Consider the following 23,152-nt stretch of genomic DNA (forward strand, 5'->3'; position numbering starts at 1 on the left):
GCTTGCAGTTTGTTTTTAGCTGTCTGTGCTGGATCAGATTACTGTTCAATTCTTGCCTGGGGTGGGGGGTTACTTTATAGGCCATGTCCTGCCATTCTAGCAGGACACATTGTTTCCCTTTCTTGGTGTTGTTATTCAGCCCTTGATTAGCACTGCCTACAAGTTTGTGCAGCAGGAGTAGCAGAGCAGTATATAGTCATATAATTCCTCCTTAATTTATTAGCTGCAATACTAACAAAAATAAATTTCTAGTCAGGTATACTAGCTCACTCTGTAAGCCCAGAAGAGGCTAAAATAGGAGAATGCAACTTTGAGGCCAGCCTGGATTACAAAGCAAGACCCTATATTTAAATTAATTGAGGATATTAATTTATTTTTAAACTGCATATAAACAACATCCAGTCTGGGTAGCACTGGGAAATTTCATTTCTTAAAAAAAAAAACCTGTCAAAAAAAAAAAAAAGAAAGAAAAAGCTACATGCCTCAAGGAATTCATAAGATGTAAAGTTTTGAGTTTTAAAAGTTATTGAACTTAACTGCTTTATGTACATTTTGATATAATCAAAATCAGATTTTATTCAGATGTGGTGGATAGGGATTGAATTTCGTGCCTGTGTGTGTGTGTGTGTGTGTGTATGAACATAAATCTGAAGAAGGTTTCAATCTTGGGTGTCCTTCCTCACTGGGACCTGGAGTCACCGATAGGTTAGGCTGCTCCAGGGCTCATCCTGTCTCTGCCTCTTCAGTGCTGAGATTATAAGCACATGCCAATGAACTCAGCCTTTCACATGGTGCTGGGGATTAAACTCAGGTCCCGATGCTGAGGTAGCACCTTACCAACTGAGCTGTCACTTCAGTAAAGACTTTATTCTTGATCCTAGCAAAGGTTTGATTTCATTAATAGATGTGTGTGTCAAAATGAGCTATCTAAAATAATGTTTTATATAATTTGCGAAATACAATGTATAGTTAGTTGTTTTGTATTGGTATATTTGCCTACCTTGGTCCAGAAACTGGGTTTGAGCCCCAGCACATATATTTGACAGAAAGAAAAGAAAGAAGCAAAGCAAAAGGAAGAAGTGAAAATCTCAAGTAAAATGAAAACAAGGTAAAGATAAGCATGATAATCTAGCATGGTGGTACCGTCTGTTACCCCAGCACTCAGAAGGTAGAGTCAGGTGTATTAAGAGTTCAAGTCCAGGCCAGGTGCAGTGGCACTGCCTGTGATTCCAGCACTCAGAAGGCAGAGGCAGGTGGATTTCTGTGAGTTCAAGGCCAGCCTAGTCTACAAAGCGAGTTCAGGACAACCAGGGCTACACAAAGAAACCCAGTCTGGAAAAAATAAAAGCAAAACCAAAACAATAAAAAGAGTTCCAAGTCCAGCCTTGCCAGTCTTGTAACCAGGGTGAGTTCAAGGTCACCCTGGCCTACAAAGAGACCTTGTTTAAACAAGAAATGATAGGAAGGTAGACAGGTAGAGTAATTATAAGCATGGGGATACATGTCTGTAATCTTAGCGCATGGAAACTGAGGCAGGAGGCTTATGTCTTTGAGGTTTGCCTTGGCCACAAAGTAAGTGAGGCTAGCTTGAGGTATAAAATAAAGCTTGATCTTTAAAAAAAAAATTGTTTTGGAAAGTGGTTAAGAGCACTTATTGCTCTTGCAGAGGACCCAGGTTCAGTGTTGAGTACTCACAGGGTAGCTTACAACCCATCTGTAACCCCAGTTCTAGGAGATCTGATGCCCTCTTCTGACCTTTGCAGGCACTAGGCATGCATGTGGTGCACAGACATGCAGGCTGACCACTCATATACATACCGTAATGTAAACGATTCTTTAGATTTAAATAGAAATTCTAAAAATGAGAAAACCAGTGAGAGAGAGAGAGAGAGTGTGTGAGAGAGAGTGATCTCTGAGTTTGAGGCCAGCCTAGTCTACAAAGGTAGGTGGTCCTGTGAGGTGGCTCAGCAGGTAAAAGTGCCCACCACCAAACCTGATGACCTGTTTAATCCCTTTGGCAACTATTCTAACCACCACACACATGCCATGGCACACACATTAGCACACACATACACACACAATGAAGTAAATAAAACTGTGAAGACAGTTTTTAACAAGTAAACCATTGAAGTTTCTACTGATTGTGTTTACTCATAGCACATACATTGTGAGGAGTTGGGGTTTTCTTCAGACTAAAACAGCACCATGTATCAATCGCAATGATTAATGTAAAAATAATTTTCCTAGTAAGTTTCCTCCACCTGCCTGTCTGCAGGCCTGAGTGTCTGTTCACTTCCCTTGGCCCAGTGCCCTTGTTGCTCATTGACACTTTCTAGACATTCTTGTGCAGTTAAAATATAAATGCAGAAACAAATAGGTGCTTACTAACAAACATGTATTTTGAAAGTAATTTCTTTGGGATGTATAAAGAGGTCATGGAATGAACAGATTGTTCAATCAGAAATACAGGTGTGTAGGGCTTCTGTCTCTGAAATGTTTTGGGGAAAGATGACTAATTCTATGTGGAGGGCTGGGGACATAGCTCAGTGGTAGAGACAAAACCCTAGAACCATCTCTAGAACTGCAATTAAAAACAAAAGAACAGAGTCTGAAGAGATGGCTTATCAGTTAACAGCACTGGCTGCTCTTCCAGAAGACTCCCATTCGCTTCCTGGCACCTGCGTGGCAGCCCAGAACCATCTGTAACTCCGGTTGCAGGGGATTTACTCTCCTGTTGTAAGGGCTGGAGGCTAGGCCAACCATCCTCTTTTCTTTTGAGAGAGCCTTGACTGACTGGTAGCTCATTATGCAGATCAGGTGTGCCTCAGATTTGTAGAGATCTGTCTGTCTCAGCTTCCTGAGGGGATTACAGATATGCATCATCGCACCCAGCTTGATGCCCTCTTCTGGGCTCCACTGACTTCAGGCACATAGGTGGTGAACAGACATACATGGGAACAAAATACCCATAAACATAAAAACGAAGGAAAAAAAAAAAACCCAAAACCAGGCTATGTGCAACAAACTTTGTATGTTTAAACATCATCAATTTTCCTGGCTGAGATTATTCTTGAGCAGTTGTGGATAAAGCCAATAGGCAAAGATAATTCTGTGTATAGAGGGGAACTGCATCCTGCAGCCCCCTCACCCCCAGCAGCTCATTAAACCGTCACAAGTCCTACCCTAGCCTCCAGTTAAATTTCAGTGTTAGGTCAGGAATAATGAACAGAGGCTTGTCGGTGTGTGTGCGCGTATTCTCTAGACATGTACTTTTTCCCCAGACAGATGACTTGAGCCAGGCTGCAGCACAGGAGTGTACTGCTGGCCCTCCCTGGCCTCTCTGCTCTACCTGATATCTGGCATGTAGTGAAGGAAATCTTGCTTGAAAGTCGCAGCTCTTGAGGACAGCAGATGATCCACTCAGACCGAAACCAGGTTCCTGCTTCTGCAGTGTGCAGTGGTTTGCATCAAAAGCTGTCTTGGTCTTGACTTTGAGATTATCCCTTCTCTTTGAAGTGGTTGTATTTTAAAGTGTGTCTTAGTCAACTGTTCTATTTCTGTGCTGAGACACCATGACCATGGCAGCTCTTATAAAAGAAAGCAGTTAACTGGGCTTGCTTGCAGTTTCAGAGGCTTAGTCCATTAGCACATTGGTGGGGAGAATGGTGGCACAAAGGCAGCCATTGGAGCAGTAGCTAACAGCTACATCCTGATTCATAGGCAGAGCCATACCTGGACTGGCTTGGGCTTTTGAAACCTCAAAGGCCACTCCCAGCGACACACTTCCTCCAACAAGGCCACACCTCCTAGTCCTTTCAATCAGTTCCACTCCCTGGTGCCTAAGCATTCAAATATATGAGCCTTATTGATGCCATCCTCATTCAAACTACCACACTGTACTCACTAGCCCCATAGGCTTGTTGAAGTGATGCCAGGAGCTGGGGCATCATCTTCCGCCAGTGCTGGGAAGTGGGGAAAAGGACAAAGCATGTTCATTGGTATGGCAGAAAAGTGGGAAGAATGGGTCTTGAATTTTATCACTAATGCAGAGTTAGATATATCATAATTAAAAAATGCATTCAGTCTAACTTCAGAAGTCCTTATAGTTTATCATAGAGTGGTTTTAAATTTTAGAATTTTTCAAATTTTTGTTTGTTTGTTTGAGACAAGATCTTTTTATGTAGTTCTGGCTGAAGTGGAACCCTCTATGTAGACCAGACTGGCCTCAAACTCAGAGGCATTTGCCAGCCTCTGCCTCTCAAGTGCTGGGGTTAAAGGCATGCCCTACCATGCTTTAAGTTTTTCTTATGTGGTCGTTGAACACAAGTTTTGTGTCATAATAAAGTTGAATAAAATCTTAAGTTACTTTAAGAGACAATCAGAATACACACACAGCCCTGGTTTCTCTCTTATCTAGAGACTTGTCTGTCCACCTGACTGCTCGACAGGTCACTTCAGAAGTGTCTGCTTTGCATCACGAACATGATTAGATGAATATGGATGTTTTGAGCTTCTGATAATAGAAAGTCCAATTTTAAAGCAATTTGAAAACAAGGAAAATTTACCCGCATCAACAGGATATATATCCTTTGTCAGGGACTGGTTTGATTCTGGCTTAATGATAAAATTCAAGACTCATTCTTCCCCCTTTTCACACCGCCTTGAACATACTGTATCCTTTTCCCAGTTCAGAGCATGGTGCGAGATGGTGCCCAGCTCCTGGCATCACTTCTGCACAAGACGGCATTCAGAAGTCGGCAGCGTTCCCCTTAAATCCCATCATCATGGGTAACTCCACAAGGCCCCTCCAGACCAATCCCTGCCAAAGGCCATGGGGATAGATGAACAATTTTTGAGCCAGAATTGTGATACAGGCCTGTAATACCGGACACTCCAAATATGGAGGCAAGAGAATTGCAGGTTCACAGCCACCTAGGCTAGAGTGGGTTCAAGGCCACACAGAGAGCGTGGCTCCAGATAAAGGGTTAAAAGAGGGCTGAGGCTGCAGCTTAGTGGTAGCGTGCTTGAAGCAGGCACAAAGCCCTAGGCTTGATTCCCAGTACTGAAAACAAATAAACAAAACTCCAGTCTTCACACACTATACAGAAGGGAGAATTAGATGCTGTGTTTATATTTGAGACTTTTTTTTAAAAAAAAACTAATAAAAAATAATGTAACTTCTTGTCTTTCCCACCTGCACTTTCCCATTAAATATAGGAATGAAATTTCTAATTGTCTGAGGTGGTCTGGCTGCTTAGGCTAACTGGACTCTTGCCCAAGCTTGCTTTGAGTCTACCACATCTCCCCTTTATGGCTCTTTCTGCCATCTTCACTGTCCTTATTTCTCAGACTCCATCAAAACTTTGTTCTGCCTTAAGTTTGATCCCTGGAACCCAGGCAAAGGCCAAAGGAGAGACCCAACTACAGAGTTGTCCTCTGGCCTCCATACTTACACATGTGTAGGCACACGCACACACTGATGATGATAATATTTGTAAACCCCTCCATTCTTTGTCTCTGCTTTACTTTTGTAACCGTATCTCCTACTAGCCCCTGGGTTTCTTTAGATGGGTCCATGTCTTTGTTTCTCCCTAAGTAGGCTGTGCTTTATTGAGAACATGGCTTTCTCTGAGTCTTCTCTGGGCCTAGAACATCTTTTTTTTTTTTTTTTAAATAATTTATTTTTAATTTAGGTACATTGGTGTTTCGCCTGCATGTACGTCTGTGTGAGGGTGTCAGATCCTCTGGAACAGGAGTTTCGGACAGTTGTGAGCTACCATGTGGATGCTGGGAATTGAACTCAGGTCCCCTGGAAGAGCAGCCAGTGCTCTTAACTGCTGAGCCATCTCTCCAGCCCCTAGAACAACTCTTTAATTTCCTCTGCCTCCAGATTTCTCCATTCTTTAAAATCCAGCCAGGTTTTCAGGCTCTGTACATAGCCTTCCATCATGTCCAGTTTATTCCTTCTTGGCCCTTTAAGTATTATCATTGGCAGTCATGACTTGCTTTGTGTATCAGATTTGCTTCCTGGCAAATTTTAAGTTTGTGAAAGTTAGGATCAGTACAGTAGTTGGGTATGGTGGTATACATTGAAGACAGAGGCAGATAGCTCTCTCTGAGTTTGAGACCAGCGTGGTATTTATAGGGAGTTCCTGTCTTAAAAATAAATGAGTGAACAAATAAATACAGTACTTATTTTACAGTAATAAGCATCTTCCTCTTACACTTGTGTAGATGGTAGTAAAAGTGTAGATGGTAGTAAAAGCATAGAGTACAGGAATTGAGCAGGAAACACTTGCCATATAAACCCACTTACCGATCTATGGCTTTACCTTTATAACAAGAGAATTAAAAAGTGACTGTTTGAAGGAAAGAGAAAGCGAGGGTAGTCTCACATATATGCCCCAGGCTGAATGGCACCAATTTCAGTAATACTCAGTTCTAGCATGATGCTAGCCAGTATTGTGTATGAGTTATTAATCACTAGGGCTTGCAGAGATAGCCTAACAGTCAAGAGCACCTGCAGCTGTTCCAGAGGACCCAAGTTCAGTTTCTAGCACAAACATGGGGTGGCTCAGAGTCACCTGTAACTTCAGCTCCAGATTCAACACCCTCTTCTGGCTTCCACAGTACTGTACATATGTAGCACTTACACACACAGAACGCATGCATGAATGCACACAAATAATAATAAAAATTTTCAATAAAAGATTCTCTAATGATAGTGTATCGCCCCAGATCTCAGTATCAATCTCTGTGTCCACCTTACCCCACCGCCCCCAACAGAGAAAGGCAGTGTTGGATCAGTTTCCTCCCATCCACCGGGGAAGACCTGTCTTTGGCGGTTTTGCTCAAGCTCCGTGTGGGATTGTTGGACATTTTTGCTTTGAATTTTGATGCAGCGGTGGCATTGTTGCCAGGTTTAATTCGCTTAGCCTTTTATGAGCTACATTTTAAAAAAAGGGAAAACCTCTTTTTAAGCCACAGATTTCTAAGTTGAAAATTAACCTATCCCATGGGTAAGGTTGTATTCAGTCTCATTAAGCATACTTATTTCAAGACTATTTATTATCTTTACCCTAGGGTCCCCAAAATGAGATTCATAAATAATTTTTTTAGTCACATAAAAGCCACCATAGCACTTTACAGTCACACTAAGATATCTGTGACTGGCTGTTTTATTAGTGATGTATATACACAGTTTTTCAAAACAAAGTATGGCCTGCTGGGGCAAAGAGGAGGTATGTTGTAAGTTTAGAGGTTGGGAATTAGCTGTGTGGCAGTAGGTGGCCAGGTGAATTATTTTGTGGGACAGTAAATGTGAGTGGAATGGAATTTCTTAAGTTCACATTGAAAAAAAAAAAGAACCCTGAAGGTTAGGAATGTAGTCTAGCCTGCCCCCACAGTTGAGAAGAGCCTCACGCGGGGCTCTTGCACACTCCCGTCCACCCCCCTCGCCTCTCAGTACTGTGGCTGTTATTTTCCACTGTCTCAGGCCCAGCTCTTGTCATCTAGTTTATATGTGATGAGCTATATAAGAGATCAAGAATATCATTTTTATGTGAAATATTGTGTTACTTTCATATAATCTTTGAATTGTTTGTGTTTAGATAGTCTGTTTCTTTTTATATTTTGTTGGTTTGTTTTCAATACTACAGATTGAAGTCAGGGCCTCACACATGCTGGGCAATGTAGTTCATTTTAACCGCTGTGTCTAGCCCATAGGACCATTTTAAATGTACAGTTCAGTGGTTGTGTGTGTGTGTGTCAATAAGGCTGTATAACCTTCACCATACATAATTACACTAATGTTTTCACTGACCCTGGAGTCCATTAGCAGTGATTGCCATACCTCCCTAACCACAGCAGCTCCTACTGGTCACTGGTTAACTTTACATGTCTGCGGATTGGTTTATTCTGGCCATTTCACATACAAAGAATCTTCCAGTTATGCAGATGTTTGTGTCCAGTATAATGCCTTCAGGGTTAATCCTGAAAGATTAGGACCAGTCTCCCTGTTGGGTGTCTGATAGTGGTCGACTGTATGGCTGTATACCTGTTTCCCAGCTGATAGTGTCTGTGTGGCTCCCGCTGTGTGCTGGTAGGGACGGTGTTAGAAGAGTGCACGTTTTCTACGTATGCTTGGACGCAGAAGTACTAGGTCATCTCTGCGTAGCCTCTTTTTTTTTATTGACAGTGTCTTTTTAATTCTTTATTAATTACACTTTATATACTTTGTAGCATCTGCTTAGCCTTTTTAGAAATTACAGAACTGTTTTTCAAAGTGTGCCTTTTTATATGTACTAGGAATGTAGGGAGCTTATGCTTTTTCCAGATCTTCTCTAACTCTTGTTTCACCTTTTAGCAATTATAGTTGTTTTAGTAAATATGAAGTGGGATTTTAGTGTGTATTATTGTCTCAGGGTTTCTATTGCTGCATTGAAGCACCCTGACCAAAAAGCAAGTTGAGAAAAAAAGGGTTTATTCAGCTTACACTTCCACACTGCTGTTTGTCACCAAAGGAAGTCAAGACATTAACTCAAAACAGGGCAGGATCCTGGAGGCAGGAGCTAATGCAGAGGCCATGGAGGGGTGCTGCTTACTGGCTTGCTTCACATGGCTTACTCAGCCTGTTTTCTTATAGAACCCAGGATCACCAGCTCAGGGATGGCACCACCCACCATGGGCTGCTTCCCCCCAGGATCACTAGTTGAGAAAATGCCTTACAGCTGGGTCTCATGGAGGCATTTCTTCAGCTGAGGCTCCTTCCTCTCTGATGATTCTAGCCGTGTCAAGTTGACACACAAAAGTAGCCAGTATAATTATTTACATTTTCAAGTATGTTAAAGCTATTTTTATAAAACTATGTTTGTTTCACTACTTTCCCCCTCTCTTTTTTCCTTTCTTTCTTTCTTTCTTTCTTTCTTTCTTTCTTTCTTTCTTTCTTTCTTTCTTTTTCTTTCTTTCTTTCTTTTTTTGTTGTTGTTGTTGTTTTGTTACAGAGACAGGGTTTCTCTGTGCAGCCTTGGTTGTCCTGGACTTGCTTTGTAGACCAGGCTGGCCTTGAACTCAGAGATCCGACTGCCTCTGCCTCCCAAGTGCTGGGATTAAAGGTGTGTACCACTACCCCTGGCTCTCTCAGTTTCTCTCTTAATCCAGCTATCACACAAATAATTGAGACTCTTTCATATTTGTTTAATAATAAGCTCCATATCGCAATAACTGAGCGATTATTCTATTCTTAACCCTCTAAACTAATTTGGTTACCTCCCAGCATACATCCCAGCAATATTTACATTTTGTAGCTTTCCTTGCTGAGCTCTCTCTCCTGATCCCTCCTGGACATCTGGCCTTGGCTCCATCCTGTTCTTCCTCCTCTAATTCCTCTTCCCCTGGCTGGCAGGAAGTCCAGCCCTATTCTCTCCCCTTCTCTTTGATGGCTGTAAGCTACTTTATTGGCATACCAGGGGACAATTGGGGAGCAGTGTTTACACAACATTGAGACAGGAGAGTCTCAGAACAAGGATTACAGCCAGATATGGGGGTACAGAAATCAACATTTGAATTACACAATAACCTTATGCTTACACAAGTGAGTTTTTATCCTTCTACATGTTAGAAGAAATAACTGTTCTAATCTTTTCCCCATTTAATCTTCTTAATTTTAATTAGTTAATTTAAAATTATATTTTAGTCCCAGCACTGGAGAGGCAGAGGCAGGCAGGTCTCTGAATTCAGGGTCATCCTGGTATCAGGACAGCCAGAGCTGCGCAGAGAAACCCTGTCTTAGCAAAAAATTAATTTTAAATTATTATTATTATAATGTTGTGTGTGTGAGTGTTTTGCCTATGTGTGTGTCTGTGCATCATGTGTGCTGGGTGTCCAGTGAAATCCAGAACATGGCACTGAACCTCAGGAACTTTGGTTACAGGTGGCCGCACAACACTTCGGAGGCCCTGGGAGCCGGACTCATGTCTTCTGCAAGAGCCCGTGGGGCCACTGAGCCATAACCTTAGCCCGCACTGCGTTACTACTTTCTCTTTTTACTGTTAAGTTGTGAGAGTTCCTTATATATTCTGGATACCAGACCTTTATCGAACCTAGTCTTACTAATATAGTCTTCTGGTCTTATCTGTTGATTCTGTTCTCTTGATAACATCCTTTGGTGTACAAACATTATTTATTTCAATAATGTTCAATTTGAAGTTTTTCCTTTTCTTTTGCCCTCCAGCACCTCTTCCTCCTCTTTCTCTCCCTCTCTTCCCCTTCCCTATCATGGTAGGGAACAAATTTGAATGAGCATAAGGTGGCTGGCCTCTGTCTTCAGTCAGAAAGCAGGGAGAGATGTATGTTTTTGCTCATCTGGCTTCCTTCTTTTTATTCAGTCTCCTTGGAAATACCCAGAACGACAGGTGATTCCAAATGCAGTCAGGTTGACAATGAAGATTAACTGTCGCCCCTTGTTAGTTTGATACCTGTTAAACCATAATTCTCTGCTCCTCCTCAAGGGATTATGGTTATCTCATAATGCAAAATGCATTTCACTCATCTGTAGACATTCCCAAAGTATTAAAAATTCTAATACTGTTCAAAAGCCCAGGATCAGAGTCTCTTCTGAAATTTAAAGAAATGTCTTGTGAGCCTATACAATAAAATAAAAGACAAGTTGTACACTTCCAATATACAAAGGCACAGCATAGACCTCCTCAAGAAAAGATTAGGACAAAACAAAACCCAGCGGGACAAACACAGTATCTGGAGGTTGGGTGGGATCCTGTGGGCTCCAGTGACTGGTTTCGAGCTCTGCTGTGGGTAGATAGCATACACGGTTCATTTCCTGGGCTGATCCATTCTGCCTGTGGCTTACCTCAGCAGATAATCCCACTTTTCTAGTATCTCCAGCATCCTGGTTTCTCCACTGAAAATTGGGCTTCACTTTTTGTCCACTTTAATGACTGACCCAGGAAAGTGTTTTCTAGATTATTTTCCAAAGTAGGAACCTCTCTGCAGCAGTTTCAGTTCCCACCTCAGATCTCCTATTGTCCCGCTGCAGAGCAGGAGGCTGTCTTCAGTGGTGCGGAGCTCCAACAGTTTCTCTGCACCCGCCTTATCTATAGCCTTAAACTCAGAGCTTTTTCAAGTAATATGCTTTCTCTCACGGAAGGTAAGACTAGGAGAAGTAAGCAGTAACTGTGCCACAGCCTGGGTATTTGCTGTGCTAACATTTCTTTCTCAAAACAACTTAGTTTGTTAATTCAAATTTAGTCTCACTCAGATTTTCAGGACTGGGAAGAATGCAGCCAACTTTTACCAGGATGTAACAGGAAAGGCCACTTGCCCAGTTCCCCTGGACAGGCCTCCATTGATTGAATTGGCATGCTGGTCTTCCAGACTCCCCTTAGATTAGCCCATCAGACTGTTTACAACATTCTAGGGTTTTTAGCCTACAGTGCCAGACTCTTCCACATCCCTCTCGAAAGCCAGTTCCTAAGACCAGTGGGCCGCACAGTCAGGGTTTTTTGTTTGGTTTGGTTTTGTTTTCACAGCAAAAGCGCCACTTCTCCGTAGAAATTTTCTTTGTGTCGGTTGCCTTTCTTGTTGTGTTAACAAAGCAGCTGACTGAACCAGCTAAAGGAAGGGAGTATTGTTCTGGCTTAAGTTTGAGAGAAACTTGATGTTCATAACAGCATGGAAGGTTTACCAGCTGGATGCTGTGGATGGCTAAAAAAGCAGAGGGAGGTGCATGCGTGCGTGCGTGTGTTTGTGTTTTGTTGAGGGTTGGGTAGGACAGGGTCTCTGAGCAGAGGCTGCCTGTGAATTTGCTTTTAGCCAAAATGACCTTGGACTGCTCATTCCTGCTGGCCACGTGCCGGCCACTACCGGCAGCTTTCATTTTGTTGGTGTTTGTGTATATGTGCCCATGCCTGTGGGTGCTCAGGTATTGATTACAGGAATCTTCATAAACTGATCTCCACTGTGTTTTTGAGACATTGAACCTGGAAATTACTGATTTGGCTAGACTGGCTGGCCAACAGGCCCCAGGGTCCTTCTGTCTCTGTGTTCCCAGTACTAGGATTATAGACACCTACTCCTGTGCCTAGCTTTTAAAACATGGGTGCAGGGATTGAACTCGTGCTGGTGGGACAAGTATTTTAGTGACTGAACCATCTCACTTAGCCCCGTCTTCTCATTTTTAACCTTTCTTTTTCTTACGTATCTCTTCCACATTTACTCTGCCAAGGGTGTCCAGCATACTATACATAAACCTCTGATGTACCGGTCACACTTGTAACCTCTTCAGAAAAGCTTTTCTCAAGTAGAGTGGGAAAAGGAACCAGCTCCCAGTCCTCTGTATAACATGGAAACTTGGCCTGTGTGGCTGGATTCAGCCTTCACAATAGCCCTTAGATAGGCCTTGAGTATGAGTTTGTGTAAGAGTCACCTTGTCTGGGTAGCTAGCACATTGGGGTAAGTGGTAAGTTCTTGAGGCTGTGCCTTGCTTCCTGCCTGACGTTATACACACTTGCTGTAAACCGTGACCTCAAGGTTCGTCTCCATTTATGTTGTTAACTCATTTCTGACCTATGTGTGTGCTGAAGAAGAAGAAACTAAAGGGGAAAGGTGGAGAAAAATTCAGTTTCTATGCTTTGTCTAAATACGCACTGCAGATAAGAAAGAATAAGACCTACTCTTATTCTTGGGGAGTCAGTGATGGGTATTTAGAAGTGCACAGCAACATGGAAATTGCATATGAAATTTTCCATGCTCAGTTTTACAGTGGTGAGAAGATTTTTAATGTTTAAAAGAATCTCACAGTGTCTTAGAATTGCTACTAAGGAGATATGTTAGGCTTGCTGGCAGGGAAAGGCAGGTGGTGTGTTAGCAGTTCATCTTTTCCCATTGGCTGTGTTTGGGGTATATTATGGTTTGGAGTAAACTTTCCCATCTGGTTCAGATATTTTGATTTTAGACTATTTATACCTGTTGTCTAAGACTAGATAAAATTCCCCCTCCCCTCCACACAGTGCTACTTTGTGAAATGCCAAGAAATTTTACTAGTGAGAAAAGAACAGATCCTCAGCATTCCTTGACGCTGTTCCACAGTGCAAGCCATGGTATTCCAGGCAGGGGTACTTGGGAGCCAGAGGCAGGAAGGAGCCTAAGAGTCAGGCCAGTTTAGGCTATTTAGTGAGACTGTTTGGATAACACACGTGAAGACTCAAGTTTGGTTCCCAGTGCCACATAAAACTGGGAGTGGTGGCACCTATTGGCAGTCCCAGCACTCAGGAAGTAGAGTCAAGAGGATCAGAAGTTCCTGGTGGGAACTGGAGAGATGACTCAGGGGTTAATAACAGTTGCTACTCTTCTGGAGGACTCAGGTTCAATTTCCACCATCCACAAGGTGGCCTATGAACATCTGTAACTCGGGCCCCGGAGGATTCCAGGCCCACTTCTGTGCTCTCAGGCACCAGCTGTACTGTATAGAGATCCACAGACAGACAGAACGCCCATGCACAAATAATCATTCAAAAAGAACTCACAGTTATTAGTTTGCGGCCAGCTTGGACTACATGAGACCCTATCTCAAAAAAAGAAAAAGTGGGGCTGGAGAGATGGTTCAGAGGTTAAGTGCACTGGCTGCTCTTCCAGAGGTTATGAGTTCAATTCCTAGCAACCACATGGTGGCTTACAACCATCTATAATGAAATCTGGTGCCCTCTTCTGGCATGCAGCTGTACATGCAAACACAACATTATGTATATAATCTTTTTTTAAAATAATTTCTTTAATTTTTTATGTGCATTAGTGTGAAGGTGTCACATCCCTTGGAATCTGCATTACAGACAGTTGTGAGCTGCCATGTGGGTGCTGGGAATTGAACCCGGCTCCTTTGGGAGAGCATACAGTGCTCTTAACCACGGAGCCGTCTCTCCAGGCCCAATCTTTTTTTTTTTTTTTTTAAGTTAATAAAGTACCTGTGACTTTTAATTTTTATAAACTATTGTAGGGCAGGACATGGTGATGCACATTTTTAGCCCTGGTACTCTGGAGGCAGAAGCAGGCACATCTCTGTTATTTGCAGGCCACCCTGGTCTAGACAGAGAGTTCCAAGTCAGGGCTGCATAGTGAGAACCTGTTTTGTTTTGTTTATTTTTATTTATTTTTTCTTAAAAGAGGACATTTCTCATTCATTTTCATTCTCTATATGGGTTTTCTTTTTTTCTTTTTTTCTTAGCCCTCTTAAAGATAGGCTACTGTATTGAAAATTGCATTCTAGAAAACTACCCTAGACTGAGTCTTCCCACGACCCCAGCACGATTGATTGATATATATATATATATATCACGATTGATTGATATATATATATATATATGTAAATTGACTTTGCTGTCCCTCTCTGCTGGGAGCCACAGGTGGGCAGAATGATGCCAGGTTCTCTTCTGGTTCTTGAGAGATGTTGAGCTTTATTAGAGCCTGGACTTTGTCAGATTTTAATAGAAAATGTCTCAGTGAGACACAGAACTTCTTACCTTAGAAATAAATAGTTCCTTTTATTTAAAGTGTGTCTCTGCCTATCCATGATGTCTGTAGAGAGAGCTGAACATTAGAAAATGCCATGACCGTCCATTGGGACCCTGTAGGTCCTACAGTGTAGCTTACTTTGTGCTTGGTTGCTTCTTTGGCCCACGGTGGTTATTCGATGAAAGTAAGAGTTGCTTAAGCTAGCTGTATGATGAGTGATGCACACTCAGTTTTGTTCTTGTGTGGAGATGTGGAGGCTGTTGCCAGTCATCAGATAGTGTCCAGGAGCAACTCTGCTTTGTCCTCCTCCAGCTAGCTTATTACAACTCACAGAGTACCTCACAATGGGAAGCACTTAAGTGTCAACAAAGATGTGACAAAGTGCTCTGTATAAATGCAGGTCTTTATGGTTAGTTTATAAACCAGAGAATTGGCCAAGCTCTATAGTTTTGTAGTTTGCTGCCTTGGCTCCCACTTTTTGCATAGGTAGAATAGTAAAGTATAGATTGTTAGTACAGTTTAGGATTGATAGTACAAAAATCAGGTTAGAAATTAACCCTACTTATTGGTACCTTTATGAGCCTAGCTATTCACATGTTCTCTTCCCTAATGGTAGTTTGTTTTATGTACAACAACTCAGAGAGGCCTAAGTGACTCCTATTACTTGTTAAAGTTACATAACAGTTCAGTGTCAAGTGTTCTAAACAGTTTCCTATTAAGATAATTTTTAAGAAGACAGCAAGCATTTCGGACATGGCGGTGCACACCTATAATCCCAGCACTCAGGAGGCAGAAGCAGATGGGTCTCTGTGAGGTCCAGGACAGCCAAGGCTACACAGAGAAACCCTGTCTCAAACATAAATAAATTAAACAAAGAAAGAAAGAAGGAAGAAAAGGAAAAGGAAAATAAAGGACAGCATAGCAGTATTTTGTTCATTTTAGGCAAGTGGAGCTGATTATGTTAAGGAAAAGCCAGGAGTGGAGGCCACAGCATTAATCCCAGGATTTGGGAGGCGAAGATAGGCAGAACTCCGTGAGACCAGGGTGGTCTAGTCTGTGTAATGAGTTCCAGGACAGCCAGGGCTACATAGTGAGACACTTGTCTCAATAAAAAGAAGGGGGCGGAGAATTAAGCTTGCTTTACTTAATTAAAAATCAACCCCATAGCCGGGCAAGGTGTTGCATTGCTGTAATCCTAGCACTTGGAGAGACAGAGGCAGGCACATCTCTGATTCAAGGCCAGCCTGGTCTAGAAATTGAGTCCAGGACAGTGAAGGCTACACAGAGAAACCCTGTCTTGAAAAACAAAACAGCAACAACAAAAAAATCAATCCCAAAGTTTTGCAGTAGATGCTAAGTAGATAATGAATAATAAAAGTGTCTTCAGTGCTCGTCCACACGACACTGTCTTAGTAAACACTGTCTTCCTTCATTTTGTCAGCTAGGCGGGATTGATACTTCAGTGTTATTTGTATGACTCAGCTCCTGGGTAGCTGGCTAAATGTGTGAGGCATGTTGCAAACAAATTGTATATCCTTCTGATGTTTTTTAAAATGGATGATTTTAGAACTTGGTGGTTACTGATTCTCAGAATTTTGTCTTCTCCGCAACTGACAAACGAAAAATCACCCGGTTGTAGAGTGGATCTAGTGAGCTGTGCAACAGATGTCAAAATGCTGTAGCTCTACTTCATAGACCTGAAGCCAGTTGTAGTTACCGTTCATTTATAACTACTGAAAGCCAGGACACTTTTCTTTTGTGGTTATGCCAGTTAGCTCCTTTATCTCCATGGTCTACAGTGCCCATGTTGCCACCTTTGTTTGTGGGCTCTCACTGTGGTGGCTGATGCTGAAGGAAACTTCCTGAATGACCCTCTTGAGTGTTTGACGGCCTCTTGTGTCACTAAACAGCTGTCAGTAGATCATGCAGCGCACAGTGTGGCAGGCATCTTGCAGCAGAGGATATTTATTCATCGAATACATGCTGTATGCTAGACACGATAGTAAGCTCTGAAGATATGTTGGTGAACTTGACAGGTGGCTCTTGGCATGGTAGCATTTCCATTCTAACTGAAAATGGGAACTCATGCAAGCCTGTAAAATAATTCTATCCCAAACCTTTTAAGGAGTATAGCGCTTCAGAGTGGATGTAGTTTAATGATTTTAAATTTTGTATGTTGTGAGAAATTTTGTGGCCCAAGAAGGAAATTGTGATATAATTTTTTTCCTCATTTTATTTCTTTTCTCTTTGTAGCTGAGATGCTCCAAGTCCCTTGTAGCTGTCTGTGGAAGGAAATCAGGAGTGCTCTGCTCATGGTGTAAGAACAGCCTTGTTCTTAACGAGTTGGTGCTGTGACGCAGAAAGAGTTGCACGCGGGCTCCAGGAGTTTCTTGTTTTCAATTGAGTACTTAGTTCTCTGTGGATGGAGAAAGAGTTGAGTCTTAATTGCCCTGTTTCAGGGTGTTCTGTGTAGTCTGAACTGGGCCTTTTCCCAATGAGCTACACAGCCAGTCCTTGTCAGGAGCTGGTTGAAAACTGTACAGTGCATGCAGAAGGAATGGCACAGGAAGAGAGCCATCGAAGTCAGGCACCACCCACCTTCTACCATGGTGCCAGCCAGGAGCTTGACCTGTCCACCAAAGTGTATAAAAGGGAGTCTGGAAGCCCTTATTCTGTGCTAGTGGACAGCAAGATGAGCAAACCACATCTCCACGAGACCGAAGAACAGCCATATTTCAGGGAGCCAAGAGCAGTGTCTGAAGTGCACACTGTCAAGGAAGACCGGGAGAATTCTGATGACACAGAAGAGGAGGAGGAAGTCTCTTACAAAAGGGAGCAGATCATAGTGGAGGTAAACCTTAATAATCAAACGTTAAATGTGTCTAAAGGGGAAAAGGGTGTCTCTTCTCAGTCCAAAGAGACTCCTGTTCTTAAGACAAGCAGCGAGGAAGAGAGTGAGGAGGAGGAGGAGGCCACAGATAACAGTAGTGACTACGGAGAGAACGAGCGGCAGAAGAAAAAGGAGAAGCGAGGGGAGAAAGTCAGGGTTGCACAAAGGCGAACCCGGAGAGCTGCCTCTGTTGCCGCAGCTACCACTTCCCCTACCCCCCGCACAACTCGAGGCCGGAGGAAGAGTGCAGAGCTACCCAAGCGGAAGAAGCGGGCTGCCGCGGAGCCTAAAGCGCCAGTGCAGAAAGCTAAGTGCGAAGAGAAAGAGACTCTGACCTGTGAGAAGTGCCCCAGGGTGTTTAACACCCGCTGGTACCTGGAGAAGCACATGAACGTTACTCACAGGCGCATGCAGATCTGTGATAAGTGTGGCAAGAAGTTTGTCCTGGAAAGTGAGCTGTCCCTTCACCAGCAAACAGACTGTGAAAAAAACATTCAGGTAGGTCTCATCACCAAGAGGGCAAAGTTTCCAGGATAGAGCCTGGCTGTTCAGAGTCATCTGGTGTCTGCCCAAGAGAATAAATGCACTAGAGGCTGAAGGGACAGATTCCGACAATATATCGTTTTAGACGCTGCTGCTTGGGTCTTTTCAAAACCGAGGCTTAATCCTGTGTTTCAAAAGCTTTACACTTCCCTGACGCTGGACTAGTGGGAACCCAGGTGCACTGGAAGGGGGCCCTGTTCTAGATGATTGACTGGGACGTAGGTCAGCGCCGACCTTGCATTGAGAGTCCTGTTGCAGGACCTGTGGGATAATTTGTTCTGGCATCTTCTGTCGGGGTGAGAGGTCTTGAGTGAAGGTCAGGAGTAGAGAAGGGTTCCTTTCTATTTAAAAGGATGCCAGAGTCTAGAGCAGCTGATGGGGACAGAAACTATGACTCAGACCCGTGGAAATGGAAGATCTCCAGCAGTGAGTTTCCTTTCACCGGTGGAGAGATGGCAACACTAAATGTGTCAAGAGCGAGCCCATGGGAATATGCAAGCTTTAAACAGAGGCTGAGCAGTGTGAAAATGTTGCTTACCTGGCAGTAGGGTTATATAACCCTGCTGAACAGTGCTGTCACTGTAACAACATGCTATTCAAGCCAGGCTGGTGTCTTGGAAAGACTGTGCTGTGACAGCTTAAAAAGACTGTGCTGTGACAGGTTAAATGTATTGCAGCTATATTGGTTTGTGCATATGTTTGTGTCTTAGTGGATATTCATACAAGGTAAGTCTGTTATGTTTCCATACAATATATATATTGCTATGTATATACTCTTTAAAAGGTAACTCTTTAAAAGATAAATTGTTTTACTTTTTGAGAACTGCTAATATTGGTGACCACCTTTAATTTTCTCTTTTGACAATTGTTTTTTTCATCAGTAACTGAGATCAGTGCCTTTCTTTAGAGAGATTTTTTTTCTTAATCCACTGATTTGACTTGTATGTCATTATTTGATCAAGATGTCCTGGGTGAATAAACGAAGACTGGCCGCCTTCTGCAGTTGTCTGGGCAGGGAGGAGTTGGTTGCAATGGAGTGTGGTCCCGTGCTGCCCCCTAGAGGTCAAACTTGGCTTTCATAATGGCTCCTTACTGAAAAGATTTATTTGTGACTCTAGGACCTGCTTGTTTTGTGGATTTGTTCTCTCCCTCCTTCCCTCCTCCCCTCCCTTTCTTCCTTTTTTTAAACTTGAATTTGCTGAAATTATAGAAAACAACAGTTTTTGTTTTGTTTGCGAGCTTCCATGGTTTTCCTCGTCATAGTATGTTCACGCTTGTGTGAGTTCTGCTGAATGAAAACTTGGCACGCCCCTAAGCTCAACAACTGGCTGGTCTTGAAGAGGACCTGAGGTTGGTTTTCCAGTACCCACGTGGCAGCTCCTAACTATCTGTAACTCTAGTTCCAAGAATCCAGTGCCCTCTTCTGTCCTCCTTGGGCACCAGGCACACATGCAGTATACATACACAAGGCAGGCTGAAACGCCCATGTTCATAAAGGAATATTTTTAAAACAACGCGCTTCACATTCCTAAAGAACCTTGTACTGGGCTTCTTCATTGAGCTCCTGATAATCCTGACTGCTCATACTAAGAAAACTAACGCTTACAGAAAAGGCAGCTTTCAAGGGTTGTCTGTCCTTTCCCAGGGCGGTGTTCGGCCAGCCGCTTGGCTCTTGGCTCCTGGGTTTTGTCTTCTGCAGTGGCAGTGGTACTCAAGAGCCTTTAGTGACTGAGTTCTTTTACTGCTCATTTCTCAGAGCCTGGCAGTTGCCAAGAACTTTCTGGTATTGTTCTGTTGATTTAGTCCAGCCATGATTTGAGGAAATGGTCATTGTGACGTAAGGAGGTCTGCAATTGAGTGGGTAGGGGGTGTGCCAGGAGTTTGGAGGTTATATTAGCTTCTTTCAGAGGGAAATGGCAACGGAGTGAGTCAAATTTAGGGAACGTTAGGAAACCTTGAGCATTTGTTACAGAGTTCTTTAAACGGTGTTTTCCAAGGCATAAAGGACATTTTTATACTCTTGAGATCTATAATGCTTATATATCTTGTCTTTATTTGTGTTAATTTCAAAATTATTTATGTTCTCTGCTAAACACATCTCAACTGCATGGCAGCCTGGGTAGGAGGTCTTGCTGTGCTTGCTATGGACGTCTGTGCTCTGGCAAGCCTGAAGGCGCTCCAAGGCATGCCGGTACATGCTTAGGCTCCCCACACCTTGGAGATGGAGGCAGGATCATGATTTGAGGCTGACCTTAGCCGTAAAGTCAGTTTAAGGCCACCCTGGGCTATATAGTGAGGCACCCTATCTCAAAATAAGCAACAACAACAAAATACATAAACACCAAACAAAGTGGATGCCCTTTTGCTAAGTGGAAACTGGAAGTGGTCATAGCGATTAACTCTTTTGGTGCTAGTGGAACTTTCCACTTCTTGCCTTAGATTTTGCCACTGTTGGCACACTCCCAAGGTGTCTAAAAGACGGGTCTTGGAAAGTAGACCAGACAGATGTTGGTGTTAGAATATGGACTCCATGGAGGAATTTTTTTTTGTCAAGATTCTGGCCTTGTGCCATGAATCTAAAGTAACTCCATTTCATCTGCCAGGAGGCAGGATGGCCTCCTGAAGCCTTGATAAATAAAGGTTCTTTTTGTTTATCCTGCTCAGTGTGTTTCCTGTAACAAATCCTTCAAGAAACTCTGGTCCCTTCATGAACATATCAAGATTGTCCACGGATATGCAGAAAAAAAATTTGCCTGTGAGATTTGTGAGAAGAAGTTCTATACCATGGCTCACGTACGGAAACACATGGTCGGTAAGTCTCTGCCCCATGTTCTCCACCTGCGGATTCTTTGAAGTACTCTGTGCTCCACAGTGGGCAGCATGTGTCAGTTGTAACTTGTTGAGACTAAATGCAGCTTGTCTTGAGTAAGCATCATCAAGTTGGATGGTGTAGTCTTCCCTACCCAGAATTCCTTTCAGCACTGCTGTTTGTTTTCTCTTTGGAGCACTAAAGTGAGAGGTAGAAATTAAGATGGCATAATTGCCTCACTTTGTGACATCTGTCTCCTCCAGTCTGAGCTTTTTGGTGGAATTGTTTTGAGTTTAAATGCATTCTCTGTTACAGCACACACAAAAGACATGCCATTTACATGTGAAACCTGTGGAAAGTCTTTCAAGCGTAGCATGTCACTCAAGGTGCACTCGTTGCAGCATTCTGGAGAGAAACCCTTCAGATGTGAGGTAAGGAACAAGCGCAGGCCAGGGCCAAGGCTGGGGGTGTGTTGACAATGCAGCAGCAAGAATGAAGTGCAGGCTGCAAAGCGTGGGGCTGGGAGGCTGTGTGCCACTGAAGCTTCAGGCGTGCACCAGGAGTATGGTGTGTTCTCACTGCTAGGACAAGAAATGTCCCATGAGCACACAGCTGAATCTCCTCGTGTAACTTGGGAGTCATGTGCAGTAAATGATCTTTCCTTCTCAGTGATTCAGAAAATACGAGCCGGTAACGATTACATGACAGATTTTCCGTGTTCGTAACTCAGCTGCAGGAACATAATGACATAGCTGCCAGAAGCAGGTTGTGTTTGAGTGAGATACCTGTAAGCCTGTGAGGGCTGGGTGAGACTCTGCCTGGCACCCAGCCCTGTCCTCTGTGTCCGTGCAGAACTGCGATGAGAGGTTCCAGTACAAGTACCAGCTCCGCTCCCACATGAGCATCCACATCGGGCACAAGCAGTTCATGTGCCAGTGGTGTGGCAAGGACTTCAACATGAAGCAGTACTTCGATGAGCACATGAAGACGCACACTGGTAAGGTCTCCTGGCGAAGGATAAATTACCCCTGTGCTTCTCCGTAGCCACCTGCCAGGCTGTCCTCAGGCCCAGCCATACGGGTCCATTATTTCCCTGTTCTGTTTTGTCTCGAGGTGAAGTCTTGCTGCACAGCCCAGGCTGGTCTCAGACTCACAGCAATCCTCCTGTCCTAATCTCCCAGGTGCTGAGGTCAAAGGTGTGCACTACCACGAAGGGCACAGATTTGCGTTTGTGTTGAAATTTTCTCTTCTTAACTATTTTTTAAATACATAAATAAATATTTATTTATTTTTATATCAATGTATGTGAGTGCTCTATCTGCAGGCCAGACAAGGGCACCAGATCTCACTATAGATGGTTGTGAGCCACCATGTGGGTGCTGGGAATTGAACTCAGGGCCTCTGGAAGAACAGACAGTACTCTTAACTGCTAAGCCATCTCTCCAGCCCTCTTCATAACTATTTTTAAAATAATTATTTATGTGACTACTTACTGGTTTTTTGTTTTGTTTTGTTTTGTTTTTTGAGACAGGCTGTCATACTGAAGCATAGGTTGCTCTGGAACTCACAGCAATCCTCCTGCCTTCAGCTCCTATGTGCTAGGATTGCAAGTGTGAGCTACCATGACCAACTATAAATAACTTGCTTGTTTGTTTGGTCTTATTTTTTGAGACATAGTCTCTGTAGACCAGGCTGTCCTTGTCTTTGCCTCGGGGGTTTTGAGATTAAAGGCATTAAAACATTCTCAATGTTCTTAGAGTCGTTTGGATTTGATTTCCAATTACCTTTCAGGAACACATTTATTAAAGAAAATTAAATAGATTTTAATCCTCTGAACATGTAGGGATGTATGTTCCATAGAATTGATAAGAATCTTATAAACATTTACTTATCCAGCTTCCAAAGGACTGGCTGAAATAATAGCTCCTTTTACAAACACTAGCACTATCCACAACTGACCTTGGTTCTCTACCAGTTACACTGTGTTTGCAGCCCAAATGTTTTATTGTGTGGTTATTTTAGTTGTTATGTAAATTTTTATGATCAATATTCTTTGGCTAATAGGCCAAGAATGTTTCCTCTAAAAGAATATAGTTCTTCTCCATTATCAAAGTAACACATACTTATTAAATATGTTAGAAGGTGCCAGCCAGAAATAGTTACACATGCTTTTAGTCCCAGCACTTGAAAGGCAGAGGCAGATGGATCTCTGTGAATTCAAGGCCAGCCTGCTGTATATAGCCTGCAATGAAAATTAGGAACTAAATAAAATCTCACCACAGAGACACCCCAAGATTTAACCAAATAATAATATTTTGGCTGATTTAACCTGTTTTTTTCATTTATTTATTTATTTATTTATTTATTTATTTATTTATTTATTTATT

General features: G+C 42.9%; 1 protein-coding gene across 5 annotated transcripts in view; it reads left to right on the plus strand.

Annotated features, from left to right (window-relative positions):
- The window catches only part of Znf652 (zinc finger protein 652), a 60,125-nt gene that overhangs the window by 19,547 nt on the left and 17,426 nt on the right, over positions 1–23,152 (plus strand). For all 5 annotated transcript variants that reach the window (XM_055619574.1, XM_055619575.1, XM_055619577.1 and 2 more), the window contains 4 exons: positions 16,777–17,911; positions 20,621–20,768; positions 21,081–21,196; positions 21,618–21,762. In XM_055619574.1, coding sequence (XP_055475549.1) covers positions 17,018–17,911; positions 20,621–20,768; positions 21,081–21,196; positions 21,618–21,762 — 1,303 coding nt within the window. In that variant the 5' untranslated portion in view covers positions 16,777–17,017. The remainder of the gene's footprint in view (positions 1–16,776; positions 17,912–20,620; positions 20,769–21,080; positions 21,197–21,617; positions 21,763–23,152) is intronic.

This window comes from Psammomys obesus, unplaced genomic scaffold (genome assembly GCF_907164565.1).
Source record: "Psammomys obesus unplaced genomic scaffold, mPsaObe1.curated_primary_1811, whole genome shotgun sequence".
NCBI lineage: Eukaryota > Metazoa > Chordata > Mammalia > Rodentia > Muridae > Psammomys > Psammomys obesus.